This window comes from Syngnathus leptorhynchus, chromosome 7 (assembly GCF_054491065.1).
Source record: "Syngnathus leptorhynchus isolate UIUO chromosome 7, UIUO_Slep, whole genome shotgun sequence".
NCBI lineage: Eukaryota > Metazoa > Chordata > Actinopteri > Syngnathiformes > Syngnathidae > Syngnathus > Syngnathus leptorhynchus.
The window spans coordinates 11,802,431-11,827,737 of NC_141201.1; the positions used below are offsets into that span (position 1 = coordinate 11,802,431).

The following is a 25,307-nucleotide window of genomic DNA, read 5'->3' on the forward strand; positions in this document are numbered from 1 at the left end:
CTTGTTCCTGAAAATAAAATGTCCCCAAGAAGGCAGCCAATACTGGTGTCAGCCGCTGTCATGGGTACCAATACCTCGGCATAAGGCTGTTAGCGGTACCAATACTTAGTATTGGTACTCTCTAGCGATGTAACTCTTGTACATAAAGTAGTACAAATCTGTTGTTTTGGTGACGGTAAATCAAGAGCAAGACAGACATATAGTATTGTAATGCAATGTTACGTATAATAGAAATAATTACATTCCAGTAATACGAAGACATTCACAAAACATAGAAATGTATCAGGCACAGATGCGCACAAACATCACCACACATACAGTACCCAGTCCTCCCCATCCCAGCAAGTCCCTTTCATCTGCTCAAAAAAAATCTTTTCCAAAACCACATACTAATTTGAGAGTACAACATTGTGGCTACTACCACATTAACACAAACTTGCGCGCTAGAGAAAAAATAACATGCTCAATATCTGGCTCACTTGCTCGCATATTCACACACCAATGCAAAACACACTCATAAAAATGACTATTGCCTAACACAATCACCAGGAGGTTTGTTGTCATGTTAAGACTGTTCGTAGAGCGAAACGTAGCCATGGTCGCAAGTGGACATTGCCATACAACATATTCCCCGCTGCAAAATTACATCAGGTGATTGAAATAGAAACGCAAGAGCGAGGATGAAAATGATAGGGTTTTCATCAAATGCCACTACTCAAGCCAAACATCTTTCCACACCAGGCTGCTCAAAAGCTGGGCCGGTTCATCCACTGAGCACTTGGCATGTGTGGAGAGTTTATCACTTTATGGCTAGTTTTACTGGGAAGTGATGTAAGTACAAGATGAGAGTCGAGATATGAGTATATGTGTGTGTCACTGATAAATAACAGGTGGGTATCATCAGAGGGATTGCAAAGAAAATCTTGCCGACAAAAAAAAAAAATCATTGCATTGTAGTGTATGCATGTACATATTTTTGCACGAATGGACAACAAACTTGAGTCGACCAGACCAAGGATTGTTGAGGAGACTACAACTAAGCGTGACTACGAGGTGGATGTTTCCTATCCATCAATGAGCTTCTAACGAGGCCTGCTAATTGCTTTCAATGATCTCATAAAGTCTTTCACAAACACACACGCTCGTACGCACTACCACACACACAATTGTAAAGGATAATATTTAACTGACACATGGAAAAGTAAAAAAAAAAAATATATATATATATATATATAATTGAGCCCATTTATGCCAAACTATGTGTGTGCGTGTGTGTATATTTGGCATAATCTACAGCAACATCAGGCTCCTACAGTGGCATTTCCCAAAACGCATCCACAGACACAGTCTCCCAGGCGTCAGATTAAATCACCATGTGCTGGAATAAACCACAATTGTTCACATTTCACAGACCTGCAGTTTAAAAACAAAGACTATAATTGGAAAATCCTTCCAAAAAAGAAACATTGTTATGTAAAGTACATGTATAGAATAAAAGTGCATTTACCCTATCACAGTATGGTGAGTGCTAAAAATTGCCCACTGCCCATATGACGTGATGAAGCAGGATGCCCAGGCAGGCGCCAAAGACCTTATTGTTAGCCACGCAATACAGCTGTCGTCATGTTTGAGCAATCTCGAAAATATCAAACGCAACTGGCCGAACAAATAATCTGTATCAAAAAAAAGATATATCATGTTTTTGTTCTCTGTGTTGAAAAACAAAAGTCAAACTTCATCTCGTAAAAAAAAATAAGTGTGAGCAAAAACAAAGATGTCCTTTCTTCGAAGCTATCTTTACTTGGCACTTCTGGTTTTGTCTCTCCTGGGTGGCTGCACAACACAGTGGGTCCACGCAGAGTTTTCCACCGCAACATTGGCTCCTACATTTAATTGCTTCATTATGGATACTTGCAGTTTGAAAACCAGAGTGCTTGGTTTCTTTAAAAAGATTTAAATGGTCATATTGGATTTATTTTTATGCTTGAAAATAAATAAATGACCCATTTTAAATAGATTGTAATTATTGTTTTGCCACATTCACTGTATGACATGCACTGTAAGTAATTGGGCATCTCGACTTCTGCAGCTAAATTACGTTTCAAACTGAAAGTATGAGCAGTATGTTGGCCTCCCATTGCAACTACAGTATAGTAATGAGAAATGACAGGTAAAACCAACATAATATGTTTCTAAATGCCAGAACAATTTCAGTGTACTTTGGAATAGATTCTACATATCTGGAAGAGAACAAGGGAGATGGACACTCTCCTTGGAAAGTAGATTGCCTTTTTTGGTGTTGGTTGTAAAGGAGTGTACGGTGGTCTGACACAATCAAAATATTCCTTGTGTGATCTATTGAGTTGAAATCCGGGGTACATCTCGTTTCATTATTTGCAAACCGCTCCTCATGTCTCGCTCTGATTTACGTTGGCTCCTCCCACCGGGGATCCCATCGAGGAGTCCATCAGGGACCAAAGTGGTGTTTTATTCTTTCTTGTTGCACGTAGTGAAAAAAGATAATTGAATTATATATTGTATTTTTTTTTCATATATATATATATATTCACCCCTGTGAAAACTCCTCCAGCCACCACTGATAGAAACAATTTTTGAGATGAATACAAATAAATTATTTACGATACAAAAAACTGTCAAATCCTCAAAACTGTGTTTCAGTTGTTTTAATTTTCTTACGGTCGCTAAATGCATGGGAGGAGATAACATCCGTTTTTATAGAGCCTTTAAGATGACTGTCAGTCTAAAAGGCTGCACATAGCTTTTCAGGTGTGCATTGAAGACAGTTGATATTTTCATGGCCAAAGTATCAAGGACCGAGGAGGCTTGTAAATAGCAGAGTTGAGATGTACACCCGGTAATCTAGTTTGCTGTTGACTGGACCCGCAGGTATCCCATTGGACATGTGGTTCCTGGAAGAGACCACATCCACTTTCATCATCGTCAGGGGTCATTATAGGATAAAGGTCCTTAAGCTTTATATTTGCAGTGTCATCATTGTACATCACAACAATGAACAAACTGTCTCTAGCAATGTGGTTTAATGTGAAGCCCGGAAAGCTTTTGAGTTACTGTAGCTAAGAATGTGAACTATAAACATATCCACACAAATATTTGTCTCACATTCAATCCACTGTCCACTCCGATGTCCCCCTCCCCATTTAAGTGGCCCATCCTCTTGCTACTCAAAACTATTCTCTTACTTAAAATATTACATCGGTTTTTCAGTGAGTTCTACATAATCAACTTTGTTGTATTCATTTTTATATTAATATAAACAATTCAGCTCCGGCCCCAAACCTGGAGAGATGTTTTGTTATTTCGTTTTTCAGTGCAGCGTGACAGTGACAACTCTACAAACAACACAAGATTTCCAAAGTTGCTGTATGGCGTCTTAACACGATACTTACTTAAAAGTAAACAGTATTTTGACATGAATTTTCGTATAAGCCAACATCTGGTGTTGTACGTATGTGGCCATTTTGACTGCTCAGATGTGAGGAATATATACAATGAAAAAAAACATCTTAACTTTTCCAGATTCTAACAGCTATTTGTAGGTTTATGTAAAAGTGAGTCTTACTTCCTCAAACTGCCCTAACCACTAAAAATGGGTCTGACAAAGACACAAACACACATCTTATATTGACGTTAACTACAGGCTACCTGCCAAATGACAGACAGGCAAAATGGCTACACTGTGGTCTGTGGTAGTAGTGACACTTAGTAAGACAAACAAATACACCACACCACATCCTCCACCACACACAGACTGCACTGTGTGTACAACATAATACGTAACCATAAATCTTGCATGCTGGTAACTGTATAAAGTCATGTAAGTCAAATGGTGTATAAGTTTCAGTTTAGAATATTAGCAGATGTGGATTCAGTCACAGTATTTAGAGCCAGTAATGCACTCTTCGCATTGAGGGTGGAAAGAAGGGTTAGTTAGTTTGAAAAAAACATCCAATAAATATACCCTTTCTCTATCTGCTGCCTCTTTATTTTCATTCCGAACTGCTTTTCGTGGCTCAAACTACTCTCCAGGCCCCTGTAGAGCTTTAAAACATATTGCCAGGTATACACATTGCTACTGGGCCTTGGAGATCTGGAGACATTGAACAAAGAAAACAGCAAGAAGGAATGCAAAAAACGACAGAAGAGTAATATAAAAGGAATGAAGATAGAACCAGTGACGCAGGGGACGACACAATTACTTTTACATGTGTGACCTATGAGCCTTTGCTAAACAGTGAGTGAGTACATCGTGTAAATGTTAAAACAATCAGTCATTAAATTGCACGTTAAAAATAACCTCCATCTTCAAAGCCTTATACTGCTGCATATCAATCAGTGCTATCCAGTCCAAACCCCGCTTAACAAAAAAAAATCCTCATCCCAACTGTCCAAATCACAAACCTCGCGAAGGAAAACATACAAGAATGCAAACGCTCAATTTCATTCTTGGCCACCTCTTAGGGAACTAATGGGAAAGTAGACATTTTTTATGTATCCAGCTGCTCTGTAAATCATTTGACTAGTGTTCTCCTACGAGAAAGCAAAGCTCAGAGATCTAGACCAAGAGACTGTTCAGTCATTTTTGTTTTGGTTTTTGCTATTGTTGTGAATAATCAACATAAATTAGAAGTTATTTTGAAAACAAGATTTACTGATTAAGTTCAGGTTACTCTGGGTATCAGTGCTCCAAATTCGAGTAATAAATTTTCAAAACCAGGATTTACTAAGAATGAATCACTACAGCTATCTCCATTTTTTGCATTCCTTTTCAGGTTTCCAAGCAAATATAAGCAAACCAGAAGATTTGTGATTCGCAGGAATGCCGAGGGTATAGTGTATGCTGACTGTGAATTCTCTTAACTATGAAGTACCAGTCACAGGTTTGTTTGAATTATTTTTTTTTTTTTTCTAAATGAATTATTGCAAGAAATTCTAGTAGGAGTCAATTGTACCATGACTGTAAAAGATCCATCATATCAGGGTGTCTTCTTTGTGTCTAATACCAACTCATAAGACAAAAGGCAGAAGTCCAATATAATTTTCATTCACTAGGTAATGATCAACAGAAATGAAAATTTGTGATATATTTTTTTATTCTTAAAGTTGTTAATGCAACTATACACAGACCTTGCTTGTCACGTGACCACGCTGAAGCTCCCAACTCGATGAAAACCAAGGGCTCCATGCATCTCAGCTGCATTCAGACAGACAAGGACAAGTGTAATTGTGGCCTGCGGTTGGAAAGAGCATTCAAACAGAGAAAACATCTTGTCCACAGCTGTCCGGGTGTCGGTAAGGTCCGTTTGTCTAACAGTCTGTTCATGTGTGTATGTTGAGCGAGATAAAGATTCGGTGAGTACGTACATCATCTGTCAACCACTGTGTGACACAAGGATGACACATGCACACAAGTCAATATCCAAAGATAATAACAGTTTGCACTCCCCCCGAATCCATCACATCTTTGATCTTTGAAGATATTTTAAGCATTTAAAATAAATTTTGATAAGTAATTTTAGAAAGCAGATATTTATTTATTTATTTATTTATTTATCGATTTATTTATTCATTTAAATGAGGCATCTCAATAGTTGTTCACAAAGTATCTGCTATTCTGCGGCACTATAGCACAGGGCGAGACAAATTCAGTATTTTTTTCATACTCGAATATTTAAACCCTAGCACATAAGGAAGTGTCACATGGTTTGGATTTCATCAGTCAAGCATTCTAATAAGCTGTCACTGAACGTAACAGAGAGGTCCTATTCTTACAGTTGTGTGTCAGAAGATGAAATATTGTGACAGCTTCATGTCATTCAGTGGCTGCTGATAGCTCACAGAATATATCTATGGCATCAAACTGAAATACGAGTATATTTCTATGAAGTTACGCTTGCGTGTGTATGGGCTCAATATTCCCACGGCATGGACAGTGTTGACTTTTCCTCTAGAGACTTGAAAATCTATTTCAGGGAGTGGAGCAATAAGATGAGGAAGAGACAGGTGCCTAGGAAGTTAGCACAGACTATGAATAACAATCTGTAAGCAGAAATGGATGGTGGTGAGTTCAGTGAAAAGACGCTCAATAACAATTAACACAGCTGTGAAAATTGAAATGTATGTTGATTTATGGTTATTTAGTATTGGTGTTAGCATTCCATAAGATGGCTGACAAATCATTTATTGCCACTTATAGGCTTTCAAAGCAGGGGTGTCAAACTCGTTTTTTTTCGCAGGCCATTATGACTGTCAACCCAAATAAATGTATGAGCACCTCATATTATATAGAGTAAAAGCTATAAAACAGACAAATAACTCGTTTTCAAATCAGACGAGTAAAAACTGGTCAAATATTTAAAACAAAAGATATTATTAAAAGTGAAGACAATTTGCAATTCTAGTAATGACACAAATTTGATGCACAATTTATCTTGGCGGGCCACATAAAATGATGTGGCGGGCTGTATCTGGCCCCCGGGCCTTGAGTTTGACACGTATGTTTTAAAGGAAAAACATTGTGTGCAACATTGCTTATCTAGAAAAAAAAACGGCTTTAAGGGAGTTCTTTAGTTTCATATCCAAAAAGCAGGCCTTGCAAATCAGTCTGCTAAATTGCAAAGATGCTGACAAGAGGCGTAGTAATGCATCCATCTGGCAATCAGCATAGCTGAACAATTGATTTATTTATTTTTTAATTCGATACATTTCCCAATTGTAAATAGACTTATCTTTCCAAGCGTCCTTAGATGACCCTTGACTTCATCTATCCTGCATAATTGTCTTCAGCAGCCATTAAATAGTGCCGTTGTGACATTTGGATAATGAGAGGAAGCAGCCATCAGCTGGTGGTGCAGATGCACAAAGGAAGGGATAAAGATAAATGTATCTTATTTTCTCTTCAGTGGGCCTGATTCTCACCCACACAACCAATTAGCAAGGGAATTGTTTTTTCCTCTCTTCTCTTTTTTTTTTTTTTTTTGTGTGCATTCACATCCATCCAGTCCCCAAATGGGACACTACCACCTGCTCATCAGATTTCCGAGAAACAAAAAAAAAAATCATCTGCCCTAAGCAGTAAGAGATCAGTGTGGAGTTACAGACGAGCAGGGTTAGAGGGGTTAACTCCCCAACAAGAGGCCCATTTACAGACATGGACAGGAACCATCTATCAGCAGTCTGCTGCCTGACACCACACGGAGTCGCCTTGAGCTGAAGCTAAAGCTGCAAAATGTAGCCAGAATTAGAAATGAATAGACTATCCTTATGCATGCCAACATGTTTTTTTTTATGATGCATAGGATTTAGTCCACGTGATGTGCTCAAAAAATGTGATCCTTCTCTTACACTTGCAGTCCCATAACAAGCCCTCACAATTTTATTACTTGCTTGCACAAAGTGATCACAGCTGGTGTACTGCCATTTCTGCCATAATTGATTTACATTTAAAAAAAAGAAAAAAAGAAAATGTGATCTGGTTGCAGATGGTGAGAAGCATGTATTAGGTGGAAGGTCTATTTGAGGCTAATTGGTAAGAACTTATAGAAGTATCCAGAGAGTAAATTACAAATTACGTCAAGTGGGACAGTTAGTTACAACTATAGTACTGATAAAAGAAAATCCACATATTCTACAGAAATGCAGCAAGGTGTTCTGCAGAAACCAAAAATATGGAAACACTTTCCCGAGAGATGCTCAGCAGTCTCATTTGCATCTTGGAAACTGGAATGAAAATCAAATTTCCCTTCAAGGAGAAAAAGGAAAGTATTAAAATACATGAGGAGATCTACTCCAAAATGTGACCAGTTTCAGTTTCAAAAACAACATTGAAATGATATTCTTTTTGGGTGTTGAATGTGTCATGACCATTACAGCCTACCAGCATTTGAACAGCATTGTAACAAGGAACCTGATACCTGAATCAGGGAACCACATTTACATTTTACAGTTTGGATTATGACAGGAAGGTTATGAGCTCTTAGAAGCAACAAGTACGTACTAAATAGTAAACATTGTTTTTGTTGCATTGCTTCCTCACATATTGTTTTCTCCTGCTTACAAACTACATCATCAGATTGTTTTCTCATATGAATAATTGCAGTCTAAGTATGGACCAGAGTTCCTCATTCACACAACACGTACACAACAAGATGTAGTTCATGAGAAAGCTTTGTTTTAGGAGAGGGGATTTGCTTTATCGAAAGCCCGAGAGGCGCTGCTGTCACTTTACTGCTTCTTAAGTACCGAGATGAAGTTGTTGACAATCTGGGCATCAGTTCTCATCTTCCCAGTGCAACATGCTCGTTGATACCTTAGTGTAAATTTATGTTGGGTTTTTTTTTCCAGTGTGGTTTGCAGTTTGCACATATGCTTGGTGCAAGGTAACCTGACCCTGCTCTCCCCACATGGGACAGAACACCTGCAAAATGCTTTCCTGTCAACCTCCCAACAAAAACATGTCACTCACACATACATATACTGTATACATACAGTACACTATGCAAAAAAACAACAGCGTAAATGCAAACATTTCAAATGAAGCAATGCGCAGGCACTCTTATAGACAGGTCTGGTCTGTCACTCACACATACTGACACCATTCCAAGGAGTTGGCAGGCCTATTAATACCGCACTTGAAGGCCTGGGTCATGAGCCCTGAGATGCTATGTGGTGTCTGATACATAATTTATTTTTTTATTTTTTTGCTCTCAAACTGAAAGGATGGAGTGTTAACATCCCTACATCTAAAGCAGGCGTGTCAAACTCTGGCCCGCAGGTCAAATTTGGCCCGCAGGGCAATTATAGTTGGCCCACAAAGACAAATTGTGAATCGATTTTATGTCAATTCTAAAATTGAAAATTGTCTTCACTTTTAAAAAACAGAGACTTTTATTAACATTCATCTTTTTTAAAAATTGTGCAGTTCTTACTAGACTCTGATTTTGAAACTAGTTATCATTTTGTTGTGTAGCCTATACTGTATATAATATAAGACGTTCATACATTTATTTGGGTTGATAGTCATAGTGGCCCTCAGAAGGAAACGATGACGATGATGTGGCCCGCCACAAAAATGAGTTTGACACCCCTGATTCTAAAGTAATTTCACTTCAAATTGTTAAATCCTCATGTTGACCACAGACTTAGTGACACACTGAAAAAAAAAAATTTATTGTCTGAATGTAAAAAAAATTATGGAAAGAATTACCACCTAATTAAAATGCTTTCACTTAGTGAAATTCAATTTTATTCAACCAACTAATTTTAATTACCGTAATTTTCGGACTATAAGTCGCTCGGAGTATAAATCGCACCAGCCATAAAATGCACGATAAAGTGAAAAAAAAAAGATATATAAGTCGCACCGGAGTATAAGTTGCACTTTTGGGGCAAATGTATTTGTCAAAATCCAACACCAAAAACAGACATGAACCAGCAACAACAGGCTAAACAATACGGTATGCTAACGTGACATATACACAAAAGAGGAGCTGAGAACGGGCCTGACGTAACATTCAGAGTTATTCAAGTAAGTATTACATAAATAACACGTTTATCAAACCATCTGTGTCACTCCAATTCATTAAATCTATCGATCGTGCTTTATGTAAACAATGCCGCGTATGCGCCGCATATGTTGACGTCGGACCCGTTGTAAGTTGCATTGCTGAGTATAAGTCGCCCCCCCACCCAAACTATGACAAAAACCGCGATTTACAGTCCGAAAATTACAGTCTGTTTTATATGTAGGTTGTTTGATAAAAACTTTTAGGTAGGCAAAACAGAGAGAAAAATGACTGTTATTGGAGAAAAGTGTGGGATAGATTACTTGAAAATCCATGCTATTTTCACTTGGCCCAAAGCAGTGGAAAGTACAGTAGCTTACCAGGACTGCAAAACAAACCTCAAAGTGCATGCTGTCCATAGTGCTGACATCTTGTCCACTCGGCTGCTTAAAATGTTTACCCGTTCACTTCATTAATAACAGGACCTGATGTTATAACAGGTGATTAGTACAGATTGCATGCTGTCCATGTGAACCTACCATCAGTGTAGGACATCAGTGTCCTCAAGTGCCCAGCGGAAAATCCGAAACCCGTCTTCTTCCCACATGAAGTGTTTGACACAATTTGACGCTATATTTACAGAGTGCAATTCGTGGCCTACTGCATGCAGTCACTATCAATTATCAAGTCAACATAATCATAATATTTATGATGTATCGCAAGGAGCCAAGTGTCGTCAGACTGATGTTGATGCTCAAAAGTAATATGGTCAAGAAAAAAAAACACTTACCAAAACAAACATACACAAATATGTCCTAACAGGCAGGCTAACATGTCCATCGTAAAAACCTTTCAAAATTTCAATGCAGTTTATTGAGTTCACTCAGTCTAACCAAACACAGTTTGCGCAAGTCTTATTAAACATTTGAAGTCGATAACTTGTTGTTTAATAGCTTCATAGTTTTATTGCTTCTCATTATCCACTCAGTGTGACACTCATTTGCTTGCACTTCAACATGCCGTCTGCTGCCCTCTGCTATTCACATTTACAGAAACTGGGAAAGTAAACTGGCGACTCTTGGACTTCCCTTTTGTCTGTATTGTTCTAATGCATATACTTTTTGTTTGTTTCTAAATTAAAACCTTCATTCTAGCTATCCAAAAAGACATTCCGGTGTGGTAAAGAGTGCAAAAGGTCTAGCTGTAGCTTTCAAATTCATGTGCATATCTCTCACAGCCATACATAAACACACTCACTCACTCACTCACGCACGCACACACGCACACACGCACACGCGCACACACACACACACACACACACACACACACACACACACACACACCGCTGATAACCATCAACTCCAGGGGCAGCACAATCTATTGTTTTGGCTCAGTGCTAATTACTGTACTTTGGGTCTTGACCGCTGATTTATACAAAGGGGGTATAGTGATCGTGGGTGTGTGCGTCTGTTGGGGGAAGGGTGGTTTACATAGTTCAAATTGAACTATTTGATCATTGCTGATGATAATCAATAGTCACAGTAGATTCTCACATCACTCCATTTAACCAGTGATAAAAACACAGCACAGCAGCACCATAAAACCAGATTGCTGTAGCTGCAGGGTTTTCCAACTTTAAGTAAAAATCATTGTTGCTTTTCTCAATTTTAAAAGACTTTTGTTTAATTTCACAAAGCTTGTTCCAATCGTGTACCACAACATTCTTGGGGACATGGCGTGGGTGAGGGCAATGGTATTTGTAGGCTCCTAACTTCTCAAATCAAGCTGGTAGGTACAATTACATCTGGAATATGCATCGACTGAGACAGAAGTGTGCAAAACAGACAAAAACCTAATCCGACTAAGAGTTTTTACAGTTTCTTCCTGAAGTCCCCTCACTCCTCACTCCTTCTTTCATGCTGGAAAGGTGAAGCCTTCTCCCAGGGTGCCACAACCAAACAAAACCTGTCCACTATGTGCATTCATTGCAATGCAAAACAGATTTGCAGTGCTTCAGCATCACTTAAGCACCTATTTTCAATTACAATGCCAAGTTCAAAGGCCGTTTAGAGGTGCTGACCCTTTAGAGAATGGAAGCTCAATGTATACAGTTTTAGCTTTAAATGAGCTGTCTCAAGCTATTTAAACATTCCACAGTTAATTATAGGCATGTATATGATTTTATATCATCTTCGGCAATCTACTTTATGAAGAAATATGAGTTAAGTAATTAAGATGCCTGGTTCACTCAAACTCCACCTCAGCTGTACTCTCACACATCAATAGATCAATTTTTTTACTTTGATGGGTCAGACTGGTGCTTAGAAATGACGAGTGAGCAGCAACGCTGCAAGGTAAGTGAATGGAGGAAAACGCTTTAGGGTGGTGGTGATGAGGAATTGCCATTCCAAAATGGCAAAAAAGTTAATTTTCCATGATACAGCTCCTTTAAAGGACCATTTTAAATGTGAAATCAGCCCCTAAATTTTCCTCTTGATCCCTAAAATTCCGCTTTTGATGTCATCTGTCAAAATTTGTTGTGTTTGACCACGTTACAATTGGAGAGGGAAGCTCAAGGATAGGAGTAAAGGAGTCTCTTTTTTTTTTTTTTTGTCTACTTGATCCCGCCCCCCGCCGTGGGTTGGTCAGGGAAAGAAAAGTGAGGCGCAACGATTGGTTGGCTGTATCGTGGACCGACCCAAAAGTCTCTCCACACAGAGACACAATAAAGAAGCCGGTCGGTCGCCTCGAGCTTGGCGGCGCAAAAGCTGGTCACTGGAGCTGCCACTTCACTGGCGGACTTTTACAGAATCTCCCAGGAAGAAACGTGGGCTTTGTTTTGGCTTGCAGCGGCATGCGCACTTTTTTACATGAACCGGCTTTTATATTTGTCTCAGCGTTCTCTCTGGATTTATTTGCATCTATTGAACGCCTTCGTATAGGATAAAGTGACCACAGAGGACTAAGTCTGGGTGCGTTGGAGAGTTTGTACTGTTTCCCAAGGCGAGGTTTTTTTTAGAGGAATAAAATTGCAAAAGTGGTCGACTGCGTTTTGGTGCGAGCATGCAGCGGATGATGGTGTCGCTCACTCGGGCAGCCCTCCTGCTCCTGTCCGGTCTACTTGCTGCGCCGTGCGAGGTGCGCGGCTTCGGCGATGAAGTGGAGGAGATCACCTGCGACCCCATCCGGATCAGCATGTGCCAGGGCTTGGGATACAACGTCACGAAAATGCCCAATCACGTCGGTAACGTGCTCCAGTCTGACGCAGAATTGCAGCTGAACACTTTCACCCCTCTCATACAGTACGGCTGCTCCAGCCAGCTCAAGGTACGGCACACACATGCGACCTCCGGGTCGAGTGTTTATTTATAAGGAGACCGCAACAGAACAGCTTGTGAGAACCTTGGCTATTATGCACAAGCACGCACACATTTGGGGACAGAGACTCAAATAGCCAATGCTGGGTCCAGACTGTCTGCTGCAAGCATGTGCGTGCGTGCCTGCCTGCGCGGATGGAGGAAAGGGAGCGCATACCAACAAAGAGTTGCCATCACAAGTATTGACGTTGGTGGCACGGCGACGAGGAAGTGGAAAGTTCATATCAGTCTAGTCACCAGACTCTAATGCAATGCCAGTTTAGCCTCGATCATCTGCCAACCATCCTCACTCTATGCCTCCCCAGTGCTTTACACTGTACAGGAAATTATTTAAATTTACTTGATTTGGCCACAGGGCGGCTCGGTGGAGCACTGGGTAGGACGTCCGCCTCACAGTTAGGAGGGTGCGGGTTCGATTGCACCCTGTGTGGAGTTTGCATTTTCTCCCCGTGTCTGCGTGGGTTTTCTCCGGGCACTCCGGTTTCCTCCCACATATCAAAAACATGCTTGGTAGGCTGATTGAGCACTCCAAATTGCCCCTAGGTGTGAGTGCGAGTGCGGATGGTTGTTCGTCTCTGTGTGCCCTGCGATTGGCTGGCAACCGGTTCAGGGTGTCCCCCGCCTGCTGCCCGATGACGACTGGGATAGGCTCCAGCACGCCCGCAACCCCCGTGGGGACAAAGGGGTTCAGAAAATGGATGGATGGATGGATTGGATGGATGGATGGATGGATGGAGGGAGGGAGGGAGGGAGGGATGGATGGATGGATGGATGGATGGATGGATGGATGGATGGATGGATGGATGGATGGATGGATGGATGGATGGATGGATGGATGGATGGATGGATGGATGGATGGATGGATGGATTTGGCCACAAATCTCAATGACTGCATCTATTTCTGTCACTGAGCAGATCAATTAAATGTTTTTTTTTCATTAGATGGTAGAAAGTGCTCGTGTGTACCAGTTGTCATTAATAGTACCAAATTGTAACCAAACAGGCACAGATTCCTGCACAACTGCCTATATTTGTGCATTATACGTTTAACAGCTTTAGTGATGTGCCGTTTTGAGCGCATTCCCCACATTAGAATTTGGGTGATATAGTTACCCCCCAATTTTATGCATGTTTGCCTATTTATTACATCTTTTCTCATGAGCTATCTGCGGGTGTTGCTGTTTTTTGTTGTTGTTTTTTTTAAAACTCGAACGACTTGCTACGGACAGGTGCTTGAATGTAGGGCAACTGCTTTGAATGTGCCACAGTCAGCAAAGTTCTTCAAAAGACATTTGTGCTCAGTGTGTGAGGCAGGCAGAGAAAAGAGGAAGTGCAAACCCCACAGTCCTGCCCTGCTTCAGCTCAAAATTGCCCTGTAAGATTAGCCGACACCCCTCATACACACAGAAGAGGGCGGAAAGGTGAAAGGGAAACCATATCCCCTAACATTTGCTCGAACGGGAGGCTTCCTGGCAAATAACCAGCGCAGCTTTAGGCACTGAAGTGGCAGCGCTCAGTTTACCAACGGTCATGGAAAACACCCTCACCATTTCTCTGTCATCACTGTATTCAAGATGTTAGGCATATAGTCACAAATTGTTCAAATGTAAACATTCTAAATATTTTTCATACAGTAGCGTTCAAACACTCAATGTATTTAAGTTGGACAGTCAAAGCCAACAATCCAAAAAATCAAGCATGTATAAATACATACTTCATTAAAGTGACATTTCAATCTCTCACAAGAAAGTGAAAAATCTTTCAAAGAACTTAAATGCTCACCTTTTGAACCCCTTAACGAGGTCACATCATAACCATCTGAAACTTCAACTCCATTCTTGAAAATGTCTTTGAAACCCGGTTTTATCGATCTATTTCAAAACAGTTGCCATGGGACAGAAAATTGAGCCATGGATTAAGGGGGGATTATGCAGCATTACATGGCTCATGCCCCTTATGTTTACTCCTCGGGTTGTTTTTAGGAGACGCAGAGTTGTGTGTCTATCCTTGCAGCAGGTTGATGCTGGCTCTGGTTTCTTGACCCAAGTTGTTTGTGCTATTATAAGTGGAAATGTTGACCTGCAACGAATAGACATGATGCAATGCTTTTGGATGATGCAATGGGGTATCAAAACAAGGCTGTGTTCATACGGCCTTCTATGGTAATAGTACATTTAATTTTTACTTCAAAGTCAGAATTGACTTTATTAGAAAAAAATCCACGGTGTCATAAGAGGAATTAGCATCATTATTTTGCTGCATTCCTTGGATGGGTTTTGGGGAAAAAATAATTGATACCCAATCTCCAACAGTAACCAGCAATTTGTTTATTTTATTTTTTTTCTTTAGTTCTTCCTGTGCTCGGTCTATGTGCCAATGTGCACGGACAAAGTGCCAATTCCTATCGGACCATGTGGCAGCATGTGTTTATCAGTCAAGAGAAAATGCGAGCCAGTGCTTCAGGAGTTTGGTTTCAAGTGGCCAGATGTAAGTCAACAGCCTTCACATATACTGCATATATATATTAATCACACTGTTTGAGAAAGTAAGTCAGTAGGAGCCTCATCATGATAATATGTATTTTTCATTTTGTTCCCTAAGCAGGCGCTCAACTGCAGCCAATTCCCGCCTCAGAATGACCACAATCACATGTGCATGGAGGGCCCAGCGGATGATGATCCGCCATATTACCGCCATCCTCCGCACCAGGAGGAGTGCCAGGCCTTGGGATCTGCGGCCGACCAGTACACCTGGCTGAAGCAGACAGACAGCTGTGCACTCCAGTGCGGCTACGACAGCGGGCTCTACAGGCGTGGGGCCAAAGTGTTCACAGATGCCTGGATGGCAGTTTGGGCTGTGTTGTGCTTTCTGTCCACCACTTTAACAGTCCTGACCTTTCTGTTGGATTCCCAACGATTCTCCTACCCTGAGAGGCCCATCATCTTCCTGTCCATGTGCTGCAATTTGTACAGTGTTGCATACCTGGTGAGTAATTTCTCTGTGTGTGTGTACGTACATATAGGTTGACTTTTTTACTTGAGCAAAATCATTCCAAATAAATGCACATTCAATACCATTCCACTCATTCCATAGTTATCAATGTAATTCTGTATCATGTCACATTTTCCACTAACATGTACTTTTTATCACTCTATTTCACGCAGTGTCATTTCATATCATTCAACATCATTGAACTTAATTTCATTTGATTTAGTATCATTCCACATGATTCCAATTTTTTTCCAGCATTCACACAGAATTTCCCCAGAAATTAAATTTTCTAGTTTCACTGAAAATTCTTGGCACCTGCATGATTCAAAAATGCAATAAATCTCCATACAAGTATGTGGAAGACTGCGGAATGGCCCAATGTTGGCAAATGCATGCGACTGTAAATTTGCATTAAGACCCAGTCTACAGCAACGGGACACAATTGAATGTAACATATGAAAAGTGTTAGTGGGAAAAGAATGTGTGCAATGAAATAGAAAAACAATTCACTCTTTCAATCGTTCCATTTCTCCTCCGTATGACGTCTCAGTAGCCACCGGGCCTGAAGGGAGGAATTTACCATATCTCATATTATTGTTCGGCCTTGGGAGAGGTCAGCGCTGACAGAGTACATTTGGGAAGGCAGTGTATTTAAAACAACTGACCGGGCAGCTGTACCTCGCTCGCATTGGTATCCATGTGGATAATCAGTCATTAAGATTAAACAATTCCCTTTTTTAGTCACACACAGCCACTGTCAAAGTGTAATGTTTTTCTCTAATGTGCTCTTTCCATGAACTTAACGAAATTCCGTGGTCTTGTTTTGCCATAACCGTAGAAAGGTCAAGAATGAAAACATTTGTTTTGCAATCGCTTTCCGGTTTCATCATGTATTTTTATCTCCACCTCAGGTCCGGTTGACTCTGGGTAGGGAACGTGTGTCATGTGACCTGGATGCCACCGAAGTTCCTATTCTAGTGCAGGAAGGACTAAAGAGCACCGGCTGTGCCATCGTCTTCCTCCTGCTCTACTTCTTTGGCATGGCCTCCTCTCTTTGGTTAGTGCACACGTGCAAACCATCTCGTGTTGAACAACAATTGGAACACGAGACGAGCATCCTGTTTTAAAATCGGGCCATCCTGTCCCGTAACGCCCGCACTTAATGGATAAATTCACACGTATAAACACCACCAGTGGAACGAGGCCACTTTTTACAATCTTGTTGTGCGACTCTTGGAAAAACACAGCATAGAGTCTTCCTTTTGGTTTTTGTCCTTGATTTCCCCTTTCCAGGAAAAGTAAACCCAAAGGACTTAATTCTGGCCTAAAATATGACACCACCATCTGTTGTGTAACCCTTTACTATCTGCTGCCATGAAGAATAACACAGAACGGCCCTATCTGTATTTACACTGTAGACATATACAATCATGCATCATTTCATTTTCTCTTCTTCTCGATTCAGGTGGGTGATCCTGACCCTGACGTGGTTCTTGGCTGCGGGATTAAAGTGGGGCCATGAGGCTATTGAAATGCACAGCTCCTACTTCCACATAGCGGCTTGGGCCATCCCAGCTGTTAAAACTATTGTCATTCTCATCATGAGATTGGTGGATGCTGACGATCTGACTGGGCTATGCTATGTAGGCAATCTCCAGCAGGAGGCGCTCACGGGCTTTGTAGTGGCACCGCTAGCAACCTACCTTCTTATAGGTAAGTAAAGTGTGAGATGGCCCCAATAAGTTCCTTTTTAAGTCCATGAACATAAATTGTAATATAACAGCAGTGTTGTTTAACATTTTATCAATTTTATTTATTTATTTATTTATTTATTTTTTGAAATTCAGGGCATCAAACGTTATTTACATATAATAATTATTGAATTTAATGTGTTTTATGTTGAACTGTAGGCACCTTATTCATCTGTGCTGGCCTAGTGGCACTTTTCAAGATCCGCTCCAATTTGCAGAAGGATGGCGCCAAGACAGACAAGCTTGAGCGTTTAATGGTGAAGATTGGAGTTTTTTCCGTGCTTTACACAGTTCCTGCGTCCACTGTGATTGGCTGTTACCTCTACCAACTTTCTCACTGGGGAGATTTCAAAGCCACCACGCAAGACTCGTACGTTGCGTCAGAGATGCTTCGAATCTTCATGTCGCTGCTGGTGGGCATCACCTCGGGGATGTGGATCTGGTCAGCCAAGACCCTCCACACGTGGCAACGCTGCTCCACTCGCCTACTCAAGGACAGCAGAGTAGGTCGAGCGGGAAAGCGAGGACCGGGCAAGGGTTGGATTAAACCGGGGACGGGCAACGAGACAGTGGTGTGAGGAAAAAGAATGGACAAGACTGAACTTGGTTCTTTATCTCACAGACACTCACCCTGACAAAAGGAGGATGTACTACAAACCACTGGATGTGAAAGGCGGTGAAAAAAGGGTGGACATGTTCAAAAACTAGTAGCAATGGTAGCCCCTTGAACTTTCGAAAGACTTTTTCTAACCCGGAGAAATGGAAGAGAAAGAACACAGACAACACAGGTAGCATTGAAGCATTACCGTGAAAATTGGAGACAAAATAAGCTTAGTCGTGCCACGTCTACCTCTTGCCTCAATTTTCTACTCAGCAGCAGGGACTGAACCTGCTGGGTACAATAAGCCCTCTACCTTAAAGGCCTGTGAAGGCCATTGATCACTCCATATCCAGATGGTATTCAGATACTGGCTGAGGTTTCCCAAACCGCCTTGTGCTCTTTTAAATGGAAAGGGAAATGGAAAAGACATACCAGACCAAGAGTTAGTAACACGTGTCAAACGGCCGTACGTTCCTATAATGTAGTAGCAACGTTTTTTTTTTTGCTGACACTATTTGATCAATGCAGATGTTTGTAAATTTGGAGAGGGGGGGGGGGGGGGGGGGGGCAGCGGCTTCAACTTGTAAGAATGCACTATGATGAAAAACATGAAGTGTTTGTGCCTGCCACAAGTGCATTAATTTAAACGGCAGCCTGGTGCATGAAAAGTCCAAAGCACAGAAATCCACTTGTTACTTGGATGCTGCAATGATGACTCCATCGAGCATCAATTATATGAAGACTTGAGTAAATCAGAGACAACTACAGTATGTAAACACAGAATAACCAGTTGTCATTGTTTGTAAACAAAGAAAAACCAGTTGTCATTGTTTTCTGGCCTTCTCTCTGGGAACCGTCAACGAGAGCAACAATATCAAATGATATTTTACTAAATTGCGAACCTGAAATTTGAGGTTGCTTATAGGAGCAATTCACTCGGGAGAAGCTCGACCTCTTCGTCTAGAAGTCTCTGTTATCTTTATACACCCTACTTTTTTTTCAATTATGTGTGCAGTCTCCTGGGAACCGGGGACTGTATATGCTCACAGGTTAATGGGAAGTCCAGGAAATGAAAGCTGCCCTTTCCAAACATGTGCCAACATTCAATGTTATTGGACAATCACTTGCCAAAAGACACAATATTCAATACTAAATAGCAGTTGCAAAAACATGCCCTAATGCAACTATCCTTTTAAACACATACAGAAGGAATCAAATTCACTCCCCATAGAATATCTATGACCGTATAGTGATCTCACTTCTGGGGAAATATCAGTTCCAGTTTGACTTTTCACAGTCAATGAAATCATCCAAGTTCCACAAAGAGAAACATGTTCAAGTGACGCGTGTCTGGACTGCATTGTGGCTGGACAATCAAACCACTCCCAGAAATAATATCCTTCAATGTATTTGAAAATTGGGAAATCATCAATTCACAAGTGTCTCACTCACCATGTCTTAGTGCAGCATTCATCAATGTACACGTGTGTTTGCACGACAATCGAACAAAGCGCTTGCGTTTCAGTGAGTGTTGGAATGTATAATATTTGTAATGTGTGTCACATTTAGTTCTCGTACAAGCCAGAGTCCAACGTTGGGAATTCAACCGTAAAGGGACTTATGATACAAGCATTGATGTCATGTGAAATCAATTGCTGTAATACTGTCACATGTATTTTGAGGTAAATCTACAGAGATAGGTGAGGATATCAGTTTACAGACTTGGGTTGTGTCTCAGCCTACCAAGGGAAATGAGACCTTGTTGTAGATATTTCTAAATATTGTGGTGAACCTGAGAAGCTCGGAGCAGCCACCAGTGGTCCCCGGCACAGCATACCTTGGCGCGCTGATTACATTTCCAAAGTCAAACAAACATTACATTGAGCTAAAGTGAATTAACCAAAGCGCTGACCACCATCCGCCTGAACTAATGAAGTTTGCCTTTTCTCATAACTTTGGCGGCCACCTCCTGTATGACCGCACTATGCCTCCCATCATGTTTGAAACAGTTAGACAATAGTTAAGTTGCTTTGACACAGGCCATGTTTTTTGAGAACAAAAAAAAATCCCCAGATAGAAATCAATGTTGGGTTTACTTCACCATTTCTGGTTTTAGCCTAAAAAAAATCTGAAGAGATGATCAGTGTATTATAGGAAAATGTTAATTTATCCTTGTAAAAAGTGACAGAATTTAAAAAAGTTGTTTGTTATTTAAATGACATTTTTGTATAAGATGAATAAAAAGCTTTGGTTACTGAAATGTTTGGTGTTTTCGTCTCTGCGTTTGTACGTACTAAATGTGCGTAGCAACAAATTTACAGTATAAAAAAAGTAATTGGATTAATGATACCGCTTTATGACAGCATCATTTTATGTACAAGCCACCAGAGTTTTGTCATAGTAGTTGTGCCCTGTTAAACAATGCTGCCACCTCCTGTCTGATAAGACACCAAGAAATTCTGAAAGTTTAACAGTAGCCTACTTTTATTACAAATCAAAATATTTATTACGTCCTCTGCAGTGTTTGGAAGTTTGCGGTCTTAAAAGGGAATTAAGAGTCTCCAAATTTTAGGGCTGTCACACAGTCAAAATGCTTCAAGAAATTGAGTGCAGTAAGTAAGCTAGTGTCACCCTCTTAAAATAATGGCCTAAATTGTATTTTGATAATGTACAATATTTTTTTTTCTTACACAATCTCCCTGGCAATCTGTTAAAATTGGCCACATAAACAATAATACAATCAGTATTTGATTCGGTTTTTATTAATTACTATTTTATTGTTATCATCATGATCAAAAGACAACCAAAATAGGTACTGCTTTTTTGATGTTTTTTTTTTTTTTAATTGATGTTTTATCATTCACACTGCACCACCTCAGAGTTTGACTTTGTTTGGCATGACATTTAGCAATAACCCAGCTATGCACTAAATTAGCTCCTAAGTGTGTGTGTGTGTGTGTGTGTGTGTGTGTGTGTGTGTGTGTGTGTGTGTGTGTGTGTGTGTGTGTGTGTGTGTGTGTGTGTGTGTGTGTGTGTGTGTGTGTGTGTGTGTGTGTGTGTGTGTGTGTATGTGTGTGTGTGATGTGGGAGTGCAGGCAAAGTACTGGCGAGGGTTTCCAAATATCTGGGTCTGTAGCTCGGATTACCTTCCTCTAATTTACTATGACTGAATGAGTGTTTGTTTAAGGGCTCCGTCAAAAGCCTGAGGTAGGAGCAAAGTGACAGCATCTACTGCTCTATTGTTTCCAGATGTGGCTCCGCTCTTACACACAACCACAAGCAAGTAAAGCATGTTCAAATAAACACATTATGTAGAGGATTTTTTTCCTTATGAATATGAAACAGTTGAATCATCTGCAATTCACACATTCAAACTAACTGGCTCACAGTAAGCCACATCAAGAGCTCAATGCTAATTTTCCACCTTAAACTCCATATCTGATTTCAGAGGGTCATTCTTGAAAGGATATTTAGACAACCAAAGTCATCAAAAATGTGATAGAAGAATCATTCTACTGTCATATTTTTGTGCCTGGCAGAATGATAAGACACGTGTATTTGAAACGCTTGAAACGTGTGAGATCACAAAATGGGTGAGAATTTGATCAAATTGACCGGAAATAAATGGATATTGACGCTCAATGATTCAAAAGGAAAAATATGATGTTCAAATGTAATGTTCAAAGTAAAACAGAAAAGAAAGAGCAACATAGTATATAGGCAGATCCGTAGGCGCGCACACGCACTTAAACATCGGACGCACGCAAACAGGCGCATGCGCGCACAAACACACGCACCTATCGGTATAATCGCATGAAAGTCACAATTCAAGGTTTTGAAACAAGCCACTAGATGTCAGTCTCTAGCCAGGATAAAGGGTTGCGTAACCTGGTTCAACAGTTCTTACTACATGTTGCTTTTTGCGCTACAGTATGTACGATATTAATAGATTGGTGGATTGTCTTCCGTCATTTCTGGGTAGTGCTTGATTTTTCTTTTTAATGTAACCATAACACAAGATTTCAACATCTCACTCTGCAAATTATATTTGCATGATTTTATGAGCAATACGCAGGCCTTACTTTGGAACTAGAACCCGCAAGAAGCATTATAAAAAGCTTGTTGGAACAATATTGATGAGAAAGAGGGGCTGGGATTAGATTTTACCTAACCACTCCTTTCCAGACACTATTCTTTAATATGCGCTACCATTTAGCCTTAAGTCTTAAGGCCTCCAGCACAGTCGGCTAGCATTAGCTCCAGCTCACTCACAACACTAATAACCTCAAAAGAGATAAAAAAAAAAGAGGAAAATTGAAATTAAGGTTGACTTAAAAGTTATGATTTCGTACATTCATGTTTAATTATGCAGCTAAACCACTTGTGTGTCTCTAAAGATGGTTTACTGGGCTAATATCTCGAGTTAACAACAGGTGAGCAAGAAAAGGACACACCAAGCTAGATGTGAAGAGAAGCGGTCCCTTTATTTGGGATCATGAAGATAAAGTATGTTCGCTTCTGCTACAGCTTTTAGATGGAAATTATACTTTCAGCCAATTAGTTTCACTTTAATGGGAATTTTAAAGTTCTCCTGCCTCTGCCCAATGGCCAGCTGCAGAATGGCGACCTGGCAGTTGCGCTTTCCTCCACTAACAATCTGGTACTCTATCAATAAAAGGGTTTGTGTCATTCTGTGTCACCCTGACCTTTAAGTGATTAATAAAATATCCTTTGGCTGAGTAACCATCAAATTTGATCTCGGAATGTCGGCCCCTGAACAGTGAAGTTAAACTGACCTTGACATTTGAGCACCATATATATTTATCTTCAATTTAGTCTGGGTGGATGTGCTGTACATGACTGATGGAATAAAAGAGAGTTGTTATAATACAACATTGCGATACTGCATTGCAGAAAATCTGTAGCAGTGTAGACATTTTCATCGTTGCGTCCACAATATGGAATTTGAAGTAAAAGATTCAAGCTTCATGAGTACACAGAAGGCAAGATGAGAGATTGGGGCTTGAGCGAGCCGCTGTAAAGCAAGTGATTGATGAGGCAGCTCATTTTCCATTTGTCAGGTTATGATCACATCCATTATCCCTAATGACACAAATATTGGCACACACAAAAACCCAAATGTAACTACACTAGCATGTGTGTGCTGGTGAACTGTACACTGCAAACACCCCACCCACCCCAACACCACCCACAATTGAATCCAAGTGACCCTGTATCAGATAATCAGTACAGATTGAGGGTTCCACATGATACAGCTTACTCGGTATTGAACTCAGGAAACTTCTATCTGTTTTGACATCATGCAATTTTAATGTTATGATTTGACTTGTCAAATCAATCAGATATGAAGCCAAATTGAGAATGATAATACCGCACTCAAGCGTAATTTGGCTTTGATTGAAGCTCCCATCTTCTTTCTGTTTGGTTATAGCTTTGGGGGCCTTTTATTGTAATGGCTGGTTTCAATTTATGTGTTGTGATGGGAGAAAACAGCTAGACTGAGGTTGTTACAAGGCAGGAAAAAAATCACCACAAATAATATCCTTTTCTGAGTAAGGAGCACTTTATGACCAGGGAATTTACATTATTTTTATTGGACGTATGAAGAAATATACATATACATATATACACACACATCTACACACACACACACACACACACACACACACACATACACACACACGCACACACACATACACACACAGCATGGAGAATGTTATAGACCTAACAAGGCCACAGAATAAAGATGCCGTTATTCATCAGTGATGTGGCTGTCAAATGGGAGATAGCATTGAGCTCCAAAGCAATAACACGGGATAGAAAACATCCTTCTGTGATGACTCACTGCGGTCCACTTATAGCTTTGTTCTGTTTGGACTGATCAGGGACACAGCTATTGTCCAGATGTCATTCTGCCATTGTCCATCCGTCCTGCAAGCATTTATGATTTACTGATGTTGCAAACGTTACATTATCCTCATACAATCTGATTGAGTTTAATGTAGTCGATCATGTATCAATTACTGTCGCACTTTTGGAAATTGTGAAAATGCTGAGTAAGTAGTAATTAAGGCCTGTGTGTAGTCATTTCAGCAATACCCTTTAGAAAATCCTCAGAAATGATGTAATATAGGTTGACAGATGTTTCTGAGCATCAAACCAGGGACTATCATTTTGGTTAAAACATGTAGCATCCTGAAATTGGCTAGTGACCAGTCCAGGATGTACCCCGCCTCTTGGCCAAAGTTTACTGGGAAAGGCTCCAGCTCACCTCCCTAATGAGGACAAATTGAGTGATTTGTAGTCCAATATTTTGTAAGCCGTCGGCCCCCCTAACAGCTTTGTGTGTATTTTCCATTTTCACAACAAATAATTTGATGTTAAACACACGTAATTATACAAAAAAAAGATGATATATTTTTAGATGTTTTTAAGGATCAGCATAAGGGTGCACACACCGCAATTTTACCATTTGGGTCATTATGGTTCTTAGCTATGGTCATTGGAGCCCGTCAACCCAATCAAATCGTAATGGGAACTCCCATCTGTTTACTTTATGAACCAGGAAATAGCCATCTAATCAACAAACAGATGGACAAACAAACACAATGTGTGAATTGCTTTTATTTTAATTAACAATTCAGACTTAGTGAAGGTCTGCGCCCTAGTTCTGCTCCTCGATTATCTCCATCATCTTTTAAAGCATAGCTGAAATAGCAAATCTCACGGTGTTGTCTACATTACACTGCTGCATATAGCTTTGGTAGCAGTGTACGGATAAAACCATTAGCTTTCTTGTGATGCTTTGCTATCACTGCTGTATCATTTATTTCCTGTCCATGATTTCCTGTCTTCAATGCGCTTGCAGTAAAAGTACAATATGTCAGTAGCAATCAGGGTTTGTGCTGAGAAATGATGCACACATTTCATGCTTTTATTGAGGTCGAATCCTCTGAGTGAAAGCCCGGATACTGAACATAGTCCAAATTAAGGAGAGCAATATTGGCAATATATAAGACTCCTT

At 40.3% G+C, this 25,307-nt stretch overlaps 1 protein-coding gene across 1 annotated transcript; it reads left to right on the top strand.

Moving 5' to 3' along the window:
- The first annotated feature begins 12,348 nt into the window (after positions 1-12,348).
- Positions 12,349-18,800, top strand: fzd4 (frizzled class receptor 4). Its single transcript, XM_085915871.1, has 6 exons — positions 12,349-12,869; positions 15,269-15,406; positions 15,524-15,904; positions 16,822-16,967; positions 17,376-17,623; positions 17,821-18,800. The coding sequence occupies exons 1-6, from the start codon at positions 12,606-12,608 to the stop codon at positions 18,237-18,239; spliced, it is 1,596 nt and encodes a 531-aa protein (XP_085771997.1). The 5' UTR covers positions 12,349-12,605; the 3' UTR covers positions 18,240-18,800.
- The last annotated feature ends 6,507 nt before the right edge of the window (positions 18,801-25,307 follow it).